Source organism: Dendropsophus ebraccatus, chromosome 1 (genome assembly GCF_027789765.1).
Source record: "Dendropsophus ebraccatus isolate aDenEbr1 chromosome 1, aDenEbr1.pat, whole genome shotgun sequence".
Taxonomy (NCBI): Eukaryota; Metazoa; Chordata; class Amphibia; order Anura; family Hylidae; genus Dendropsophus; species Dendropsophus ebraccatus.
The window spans coordinates 157,074,703-157,086,599 of NC_091454.1; the positions used below are offsets into that span (position 1 = coordinate 157,074,703).

General features: G+C 41.9%; 1 protein-coding gene across 4 annotated transcripts in view; it reads left to right on the forward strand.

Moving 5' to 3' along the window:
- Positions 1 to 6,211, forward strand: part of RAB27A (RAB27A, member RAS oncogene family) — a 57,989-nt gene extending 51,778 nt beyond the window's left edge. For 3 of the 4 annotated variants that reach the window (XM_069982522.1, XM_069982531.1, XM_069982540.1), the window contains 2 exons: positions 330 to 453; positions 3,962 to 6,211. In XM_069982522.1, the coding sequence (XP_069838623.1) occupies positions 330 to 453; positions 3,962 to 4,160 (323 nt within the window). In that variant the 3' untranslated portion in view covers positions 4,161 to 6,211. The remainder of the gene's footprint in view (positions 1 to 329; positions 454 to 3,961) is intronic. The other variant, XM_069982549.1, reaches the window with a different exon arrangement.
- The last annotated feature ends 5,686 nt before the right edge of the window (positions 6,212 to 11,897 follow it).

The following is an 11,897-nucleotide window of genomic DNA, read 5'->3' on the forward strand; positions in this document are numbered from 1 at the left end:
ACACAATTCAGGTTAAGATCCATGGAGGCCTCTGAGCAAATAATTGTATTTAGGGTCAGTTCCCTATTTATAGGAGGGGAAATTAGCTCAGGACTGAACTTTCAGAATTTTTTTAATGGCAGAATTGTGCTATACAGTACTATAATAATGCTGCTATACATGGCCCATGCAACAGTGCTAGAAAAAAAAACAAACTCCCGTGAACTAGACCTTGAGAATCCCCCTGAGGTGTATGGTGGAAGCCCCAGGGCTCTTGTAGTCTGGCCATGAAGAGTAGCTCTGGATTATCATACAGACCATAACAAATACTGTATACTGTATTTTTTTAGGCCAGCTGCAAATCCATGCATATTGTGAAAACCCAGACATTGTGATGTGTGGAAATAAAAGTGATCTTGAAGATCAGAGAGCGGTTAAAGAAGAAGAAGCAAAGGAATTTGCAGAGAAATATGGGTGAGTTTCCTTCCTTCCATTGTTCCAGCTGACGTTCGGTTTAACCACTTGGTCTATGACTGAACCTCACAATGCTGTAATCCTATATGGTGCTTATTATATTTAGCTAACTTCATGTTGTATCCTCTGAGTTATACTTTACGAGTATTGATGGATGGAATTAGGTGATCACATTTTGTTTTGGATGAAGAAACGCATAGAGAATCTGCCAATAAGGCTGTATTCACATATGCCACTTTTCTGAAACCACAGCATGTTTTTTTTTTCTTTTTGCTGCAGCTGAAATCATGGAAGAGAAAAAAAAATAACCCTACTACAAACGCCACCTGTAGACACAGTTTGTGTAGTTTGGGGTCTCCAAATGGCCTATAGAAATTGTAATTTTTAATTTGCAAGTATTAAATTTTAGGAGCCTCCTCTGGAACAAGGATGCACTGCCAATCCCTTTTTCCATTTAGTGTTTTAATATTTTTAAATCTAATCTTTTAATACATTGAAATCTTATGTGGATTGATAGTGGAAAGAATACCTTTTTGTTAATCTTTTCCGTACAGCAAATATTTGAAATGACCAAAGTACAATTAAAGATCTGGGGAAACGCCTGGGTCTATACTTTATGGAGCAGAGTAAATGAAGTATAATATGTAGACAAACATTGGAAATGAACCACTAATTATCATATAAGGAAGACTCCATAAAGTCATAAGCACGCCATAGGCTTTACAGTTTTGTTAGAGGAATCTTATGACTATTCACTGTCTCTGTGTCCCTGATATTTAGCAAAACCACAGCACGTTAAGTTTCAATAATTTCTTCATTCGTATCACATTTAAAAAACGCTCCTGTTGGTAGAGAATGGAAGAAATAAGTATATACCAGAATGATGAAAGCACTTTAGTGTTAGCCTATGTTTTGATTTTTCTGGACCTTATAGCGTTTGTCTGCTAGAACCTTCATCGACTGTAACCTGTGTACAGTAACCTGGCAGCACCACTACACAGTGATTGGCGGACCGCTTCCAGTCCTACTCACACTGTGTAGTTTGGGCTCCATGTATTTCCCAAACAGCTGATCATCAGGGGTGCCTGGTGTTAGCACCCTACCAATCAGCTGTTCATAGCATCTCCTGTGGTTAGGCCATCAATGGGTTTTTCCTGGAAAACCCATATTCTGTTAATGGGACTAAACCCTTTATACTTTCCAGTATCCCTTTTTCAGTTGGAAAAAAGGCAAAGCTTTTAAACAATTAAAATAAAATACTCTATAGAATCAAATTAGTGATAAAAAAAATTGTATTAACACTACAGGATCAAAAGTAGGGGGCATTAAAGGAGAAGTCCGGCCAAAACTATTTTTTAATATGTTATTACTTATGGAAAGTTAGACAACTTTCTAATGTACATTAATTATGGGAAATGCACATATAGGGCTATTTCCCTTAATTTAGTAGATCAGGGAGACTTCAGATTCTCTGAAATACCGTGACGTCACGAACCGGGAGTGTAATTCCAAAGGAGTGTCCAGCAGGGGCGCACTATATATAGAAGTTAATGAGTACAATTGACTTCTATATATAGTGCGCCCCTGCTGGATACTCCATTGGAATTACAATGGATGTGTGTGTAAATGGAATCTACAGTGTTTTTGATTGAATACATTTATGGAATACTTTGGGGAGCAGTTATATGGCTGAGATCGCTGCTGCTGATGCTGCCACGCAGGGGAGCTGCTCATCACTGTGCAGCAGCCATCATCCCCCTCCGCACCCCCCTCCTGCTTCTTCCTGGATCTGGCCAAACTGTACACTATGTGATGGCTGACTCCCCGCCCGGCCGCCACTCTCCGATCAGATGTGCCAGCCGGGGATACCAGGAAGCATCGGGAGCCGGCATGTGTGATCGGAGAGCGGCGACCAGGCCTGGAGTCAGCCATCACATAGTGTACAGTTTGGCCCGATCCAGGAAGAAGCAGAAGGGGGGACCGGAGGGGGATGATGGCTGCTGCACAGTGATGAGCGGCTCCCCTGCGCGGCAGCATCAGCGGCGGCGATCTCAGCCATATAACCCAGCTACTACTCTCCCATCACCTGCTCATGCTATGAGCAGGTGATGAGAGTAGTAGTTGAGTGTAGTCCAGAGCTGCGGCGGTTTGGCGGGCTTACTGTGATGTACTGATTGATTACATTTATGGAATACTTTGGGGAGCAAGGACACTTGCTCCCCAAAGTATTCCATAAATGTATTCAATCAAAAACCCTGTATATTTCATTTACACACACATCCATTGTAATACCAATGGAGTGTCCAGCAGGGGCGCACTATATATAGAAGTCAATGGTACTCAGATAGATATATATATATATATATATATATATATCTATCTATCTATCTATCACAGATTGATACCTCTGGGCCACAATATCACCTTTAGGCTATGTTTACATTACGTAAACGACCGTCCGTTCCATTCACGGAACGGCTGGTCTCGGCCCGGATCATCCCGGACGGTACTTATGTGCCGGCCGGATGATCTTTTGCCCGCAGGGTTCTGATGCGGGCGCATCAGCGCGCGCCCGCATAAGAACTTCACCTAGCGCACAGTGAAGCAAGCGGCCGGAGCCGCTCGCTTCATTGTGTGAACTGACAGGGTTTCCTACGGCCGCAATTCACTGAATTGTCAGTTATTTGCAGCGCCCCATGGGATCCCGGCCGGAGCGTATACGATGTGTATACGCTCCGGCCGGGATCCCATAGATCAATAGGCAGTGTTCAGTCGCATAAACAACGGCCATACTTGTACGTAGTGTGAACATAGCCTTAGGCTGCATTAACATGTACAGGATCCGCAGCAGATTTGATGGTGCAGATTTGTTGCTGTATTCAGTTATTTAGATCAAATCTGCTGCGGATCCACACCATCAAATCTGCTGTGATAGTGTGTCGCTACCCTTAAAAGGAAAGTATCAGCAATTCTATATGTACTTATCCAGATTAACTGTGCATGACAAGGTTGTGAAAACTGTTCTGACAATGAATGGGTTAAACACTCTGATTTACAAAGAACATTGCACTAATATTTTTGCTTTAAATGCATCATAATTTGGGTGCACAAAAAACCTTTTCAAATGCCAGATCTTATAATATAACAGTATTAGTAAATTCTCCTGTGTCTTTGAATTGAGGCTGTTGGGCTGGGTTCACATGTAGCGGTAGTGTGCTCCTGTGTCTGTGAATTGAGGTGGTTAGGCTGGGTTCACATGTAGCGGTAGTGTGCTATGCAGCCAATTACCACAAGGTAACAACCATGGGGGAGATTTATCAAACATGGTGTAAAGTGAAACATTGCTCAGTTGCCCTTAGCAACTAATCAGATTCCACCTTTCATTTTCCAATGAGTCTGTGAGAAATGGAATCTGCTTGGTTACTAGGGGCAACACAGCTAAAATGTTGCAAAACCCCCCAAAACCTAACTATTTCCATGCAATCTAATACCTCTTTTTATTTTGCAGAATCCCCTATTTTGAGACAAGTGCCGCAGAAGGAACAAATGTGAATAAAGCAGTGGAAACTTTACTGGATCTGATCATGAAGCGGATGGAACGGTGTGTGGACAAGTCTTGGATACCTCAAGGGGTGGTCCGGTCCAATGGCCATAGCTCTACTGAGCAGTTAAATGAGGACAAAGACAAAGGCAAATGTGGATGCTGAGACCACCCCTACAATAAACCTGTAATGCCACCCCTTAGTGCTGATGGAGTTCTGTGGTTATGCTATCTGAATATACATTTTATAGTCATTACTTCAGAACTTTGTACGACATTCCCAAAAATCCCGGAGCATTACTGCTTTATTTTTCTGCTAAAGAATGTACTATACATGACTGATTTACATACACCTCCAAGTCTGCTGCTCTCAGCCTAGTATTCACAGTACAGTGTTGCCTTCCAGCAATTCCTGTCTAGCAGTATTGCTGACCTCTTCCTGTCTATATAGGCTTCCCAGTGCTATACCACTCCTTCTCTTTATGTATGTGTGCACAGCTAATAATGCAAAAAATTATATATACGATTTCTTATGTTTCAACAGGAATTTAGGGCAGAATAAAAACCAGCAAAAATTCTTCAGGGCTGTTTCTAAGCGATGAGATTGTATGTGCCATATTTGCATTTTGGGACCCTTTAGGACAGAGACAGTTCCACATTGGTCCTGGTGAGACACGCTGCCACAATGTTCTGGGAGGCCAAAATAATACAAAGGCTGGGTTGGAACTGGTGCACTGAATGGATCATTTACAGCTATTCTCCTATTTTTTCACTACTCCTGTGGTGGTCACTTGGCTGGGGGCTATTTTCTCTTCCTTTTTTTTCTCTAATAATTGGTGATAAGATAATATAAGTATACCTTGAATTTCCCCTTTTTGTCAGTCATGTTGTAAACTTTAATGGATGCACAGAATTACTTTATTCAAGATCATGTAAATTGGACTCAATATTTAGTAACATTTACCGAAGTCTAAAGCTACAATCTTCTGTATTATTGGTGATTGAGTCAGTAATACTCTGCACAGCTATAATGCAGCACTATAGTCAGTCATTTTACACATTTTTAAAAATCTTTCTACATCCCCAGTTTAATAGATTGCCATAGTTATAAAATACATTGCAACAAAGTGCGTCTGTGGCCTCATGTATGGACATGGCCACATGACTACCTGTATGCCATGATGCCTACAGTAATACTCATTTACTGTCCCTATTTGTCATTGGGGTGGCAAATAAGTATTCCTATCTTAAACATTTAGCAGCCAAATCTATTTAGAATCCTCCCCTTCTATTCTTCATTGGGCTAGTGTTATGTACTCTATAAAGAGTTAATGTCCAACTCCACCATTGAGAAGCAGATGTGGATGCCACCAGATTGGACTATAAGTGTGGGAAAGTTATTTGTTTTGAAGGTTTTTGGGGGGTTCAAATCTAAAACTTTTACATACATCAGTTGTGTTGCCCCAAAGGGTAGAAATAGATGAGATGCACTGTACATGTAAAGATGCAATTATACATATATCTGGATTCTCTGCATGACAGAGTAGACTGCATACATGACACTAGTTTTCAGACTTATTTATTAACCTTTAGAGGATAAATCTCAGCGTTTGGGTAAAATTCCCTGCTTTATTGGATATTGGTTGGACCTTATCCCATACTTATGTATGTTTGTCTGTCATCACTTGTAGCACTGTACATTGACAAAAGTCTATATCTCAAAGCAACTGTTGAAGCCCTTATTTGTTCCAGCAGACATCAGATTTCATTTTAGTAATCCCTTCCACTAAAGAGAATAAATTATGTATATTGTGCCTGTGAGATGTGTCACTCCTGGGTAATCCAGTCAGTCTACTGCAGACATATGGGATAACATTGAGTGCCTTTTTATAGCAGTCATCCAAATGTTCTCGGATACTGCCGTGCCAAATACAATTCACAGTTTGTCTTCAGCTACTTTTCAGGTTGTTGTCTTTGTACTTATATTGCACAGCGGAAATGTCATATTGGACCAGGCCACTCACTGTTCTGGTTATAAGATAAGGAATGTTTCTTTTTTTATATTGGTCTGAAATAAGATTTAAAGTGAGATTTAATACGTACATAAATGGCAGAGTATCGACAATGTGATAATGTATATTGTCTTTATCCAGATGTTTTACAAAAAAAAAAATTAAGTATATTAAAATCTATTATCAAATAAATGTGTCTCTTACACTCTGATTTTTGTTTAGTATGACTTGGTAAGTAAGCTTCTTAATAGCGTATTTAGATGGATAGACAGAAATTACAACAACAAAGGTATCTTATCTTGTATGATGGAAAATGATACAGCTTTACTAGATAGGGTGTCAAAATAATGGAAACTGCAGTTCAATGTTTCCAAATGTAAAATAATGCAATTGGGGAGTATCATATCGGGAATTCTGTGTTGGCAAAGACTTCATAAGAGAAAGATTTAAGGGTAGTGATTTCTGACTGAGCAGTCAACTAGGTGGTAGGAAAAGCTAATCGTATGCTGGGGGTGTATAGCTAGAGGTATAACCAGTAGGAAGAGGGAGATTGTGATCCTGCTGTATAGAGCTCTGGTGAGACCACATCTGGAATACTGTGTCCAGTTCTGGAGATCTCACCTACAAAAAAAAAATTGATAAAATAGAACGGGTCCAAAGACTGGCTACAAAGATGGTGGAGGGGGTGAGGCATAAACCATATCAGGAAAGACTTAAGGAAGGATCTAAATCTTTATTGTCTGGAAGAAAGAAGGAAAAGGGGTACATAAAAATATTGAAATATGTTAAAGGACTAAATAAGGTTCAAGAGGGAAGTGTTATTAACCCCTTCCGCTCTGAACTGCACACCTCCTGGCTGCTACTAGCCGAGCATGCAGTCCATACATTTACTTTTCTAAAGGTAACCAGTACTGCACATTCCACAATTCTCTATGTGGCAAAACCTAATTCTGTGACTATTGCATAATGTTACATGTATTTACAATACCTGATGTAGGAATGCTGTTGTCTGTTGCTTACCCACACCTCGATGTGTGTTTCAATGTCCGTTTTTGTCAGGCGGGTCCAATAAATGATGGCCAATTTAAAAAAAACTGATGGTAGTTTGAGAGCACGGTTCCCTCTTGGCAACTTAAATCTGACCCTGGGTTTGGGTGACAGTGCCCAGGACAAATAATTGCAAGGGTTGACATTTATAAGAAAGTGTTTGCTTATTATTTTAGCAGGCATCAGCTTTCTCAAGTTGCCATTTTATACAATTTATGGCTTTATACAATTCGTTAGATGAATGGAGGTTCTGATAGCTTCAATAACGAATAAACTCTGAACTACTTTACTGATTAAGCACGCTCCAAATATTATACAAAGTACAAATAAGCCCCTAAGTGCTCAACCTCAACAGCCAAGCTGATTCAGTACCAGGTATTAGAGATGGGTGAATTTACAGTAATAACGAATCAAATCCCTTCATTATCTCGGTAATCTGCTGGCTGCCTTTTAACTCACTGCTGCTCCTCCCTGGGAGCTGGGAAAAGCTGGATCTAGTTCTGAAAAACTGGGAGAAGTTTCCCAGGACTGAATCCAGCTTTTCCCAGAACCCAGGGAAAGGCGGCATTGAGTTAAATGAAAGCAGGTTGAGGTGTGGATACCAGAGATAAGGGAATTTACTTATCTCTACTCTAGTAAAGTCTGATCACACTAGGGAATTGGCACCAAAATTCCGCTTGGAACCCCCGCCCCGCTGGCTCTGCGCTGAATCCCGCCTGCTATCTCTTTCAGTGGGAGGCCTTCCGTGCGCAGATAGAGATAGCACTGAGTCCACGGTCGGGGGTTCCAAGCGGAATTTTGGTGCCTATTCCGTAGTGTGAACGGGCCCTTATGCAAGAAGATCTCATAGCCCTGGCTCATGAGATGACTGCTGTGACTAGTGTTGAGCAAAGTTACCAATCTGTTCGAGTTCTGCAACGTTCTCTAAACCCTGCATTAGGAGAAGTTAGATGCCGTTCTAGAGCTGCTAGGAAAACATGGACATATCTATAGGCTGTATACATGTTTAACAGGACTCCCTAGAGCAGCATTCAACTTCTCTAGATGCTGGGAGTAAAATAGCGAGCGTTCAGTTTCAGAGGACATTGCAGAACCTGACCAGTTTGGCAATTCTGCTCTTCACTAGCTGTTAGTTTCAAGGCTAACTCCCTCTTTTTGAAGCTTAAGAAAGAGGGAGTTTCCCTTTTAAATGTGGCAGCAATAGTATCCTCAAATAGAGTGTTACCAGTTAGGGGAAAAGTGGGACACTTCCCCTGGTAACTATCTATTTAACTGATAACTATGTATTTAACCATACATTTCTTTTTCTTTTCTTTTTTTTTTAAATTGTTTACTTTTCAAATATAACAGTAATACAGTCTACATCACCAATGCAAAGAGAATGGAGACATCATGCACAGTCTCAAACTATGCGAGCGAAGAAAAAGGTCCAAACATCACTAAGTATTAGGACATTGCTCAGCGGTCAGAGAATAAAACAGATAGCCATGAGACTACGCCGCGTAATCAGAAGACATGCACGACTCCCTAGAGACCTGCAGGGAATGAAGGCAGACTCATTAGAGGGGCCAACCTAGCCCCACAACCAACCATAAAAAGGAACACTTTAAACTAAGCTATCACAAAGAGAAAATACAACATAAGACAAGGGGGTAGACACGGATTCGACAGACACACGAGGGATAGAATAAGTACAGCTTAACTAGGGTGGACAGGTGAGCTCATAATAAGTATCTCAGGGCTCCCATATCTTTAGAAACGTATCCACTCTGTTCTCATGCGTTGCTGTAGTATGTTCCAGTCTCCTGATATCCTAAATGTGATTGAGGAGCTCTACTGCTGACTGGATAAGGCGTTGTTGCCGGTATTTAGCCAAGAGACATTTCGCAGCAGTCAGGATATACAAGAACAATCTGGCCAAGTGTTTATGCATGGTTTTAGGGGGGGAACATTAAGAAAATACGTGAGTGGAGTAGGAGGCACCACCTGACCCAACACTGCCGCCACCAGACCCTGTATCCCTCCCCCAGTACGGCTGCAGGGATCGACTGTCTTAAAGAACGTGTGGTAAGGTACCCTTAGCTGCGAGGCATCTCCAACACGTCTCTGGCGTTTCCAGGTATATGCGGTGGAGAAGATCAGGGGTATGGTACCAGAAAAATTAAATTTTATACTGGTTTTCCCTGTATGTAACACAGTATGATGATTTGGCGGCCTGACACCAAATTATTTGCCATAGACTTTTCGGAATTGTCCGCTGCAGGTACTCCTCCCACAGTACCATGTACTTATGCAGGGTTTCTGTGTCCCCATAGGGCGAATTAATCAAAGAGTATATCACCGAAATCAGCCCTTTCGTGGATGGGGTACCTTTACATAATTGCTCAAAGACTGTGGGCTTCTGGAACGGTCCATATTCCGTGATCTGGGCTGCATAATAAGAAATATGTTCATGATAGGCTGCTGCTCGTAGGGGCATAACCATACATTTCTAATAAGAATAACAGGAATGTTCCATAACTTGTTTTATGGGGAATACAATTACTTAGCAAAGTAGTGCAAAGGTGTCCATAACCTTTATAGGGTTTGATTCACATGAGAAAAACATGGCTACTTTCTACTAGAAAAGGTGTCTATATATTGTATGTATGTTTGTTTAGTTTTGTGTTTTTTTTTTTTTTTTTTTTTTGCTTTTTTTAGTCCAACTCCGTTCACTTGCAATACTGGAGATATTCAACATGCAAGAGTGACATAGGTGAAAGAAGGCAGCCATGTTTGTCTTATCTCTTACTGTAATTTGCCAGGACACTGGTTGACAAAGAAGCCAACGCTGAAGTAATTGTGAAATTGTGAGAGTATGCTCATACAAACTGTGAATGCTGCGGATTTTATGCTGTGTGAACCAATATAAGTAAATAGCTGAACATAGCATAAAATCCATATACAGTACAGTGCCTTTAGTACGGACGAACATGCTAAAAAAAAAAGGTATTAAAATTGTATACATTGTGGCTTTTCTTGTATATTCCTTAAATGCAGCTGCTTTGATTGTACAATGTTAAGTACATACACGTTTTACTTTGTAATGTGATGGCGGCATAGACTATAGATGGGGTCATGTAGCTTGTCAGCTAAATTGGTTAAAGGATTTACTGTGGCCTCAGAGTGAATGTTTGCACAGGTTGATTGACAGCCTTCTCTGCATTTACGCTTATACAGGGAAAGCTGTCAATCTGCGTAGGTTTATACAATACAAATGTCATCTAATTATATATAATGTCGAGCTTAGCGTTTCCAGCTCTCGCAATGTTGTCTTCAGATGTCTGAGCTGGCTTTAATTAGTAATGACCCAGGAAAATTTTGAAGAAAATGTTCAATCTGTTAATACCATAAATAGCCTGGTAACAGTCACACCAACCTATTTCACACACACATAACTAAATTAGTTGTTTAGTTTAGAAAACCCATCCAGCCACAGGATATGCTATCAATGTGGGACCCAAACAATACTGAGATCTAGGGCCCCCCCAGACCCCTCTGCTTGGGGTGTAAATATATTAGACCTATCCAACTTTCAATGTAAAACATTCCCTCCCTGACTGTATGCCCATCAGTGATATTTACTCTCCTTAAAACTCAATTTACGCACATCTAAAGTTGTTGTTTTTTTGAATAGCTATAAACACACATCTCTCAGGGATGGGAGGGTGTACCAAAAAACTATAAAAATGCTCCCAGAGGCTACTTTTGGGTAGTGTACTTCATGATGAGAGATTGCTGACTGCTAGATATGTCTAACATACTCAAATACATTTCCCCCAATAAAAATTAAAATCACCCCCTTTTCCTATTATATAAATAAAACATATAAAAATAAATAAACTTATACCGTAGCGTGCATAATTGTCCAATCTATTAAAATATAACAAGCGTCATTGTGAACGGCGTACATGAAAAGAGGGAAAAAAGTGCGCGGATTACCGATTTTAGTCAGCAAAGATATACTAATGAGTGAATGAGGACTAATGCTAAGTTTACACGAGGCGATTATTGGCCCAATCGTACGATTAACGATTTCGAAGTAACGATTTTTTTTTTTATAACGATCAGCGTTTAGACTGTACGATATATTGTACAGAAAAAATTTGCGATCGCACGCCCGCAGACCGCCCGCCCCCCGCTCAACTGCCGCCCCCGCTGCTCCGATCGCCACCCTGCCGCCGCTCCAATCACCACCCCCGCCGCTCCGACACCCCCCCCCCGCTCCGATCGGCACCCCCGCGCTCCGATCGCTCCCCCGCCGCCCATCCGATTGCCGCCACTCCGGTCGCCACCACCGCCGCTCTGATCGCCACCCCTGCTCCGATTGCACTCCTGCCGCCACTCCGATTGCCCCCACCGCCGCGGCCAAGAGCATACGTTACCTACTCCGCGCAGCAGGTCTTCGAGATCCCCGGCTCCCCTCTTCAGCGCATTGATTGGCTGAAGAGATGAGCCGGGATTTTTAAACGGCTCCTCTTCAGCCAATCAGTGCTCCTCTTCAGCACTGATTGGCTGAAGGGGAGCCGTTTGAAATTCCCGGATTCCCTCTTCAGCCAATCAGTGCTGCCGTGCATTGATTGGCTGAAGAGGGGAACCGGGAATTTCAAACGCTCCCCTTCAGCCAATCAGTGCTGAAGAGGAGCACTGATTGGCTGAAGAGGAGCCGTTCCTCCCGGCTCCTCTCTTCAGCCAATCAATGCGCTGAAGAGGGGGGCCGGGGATCTCGAAGACCTGCTGCGCGGAGCAGGTAACGTATGCTCTTGGCCGCGGCGGTGGGGGCGATCGGAGCGACGGCGGCGGGT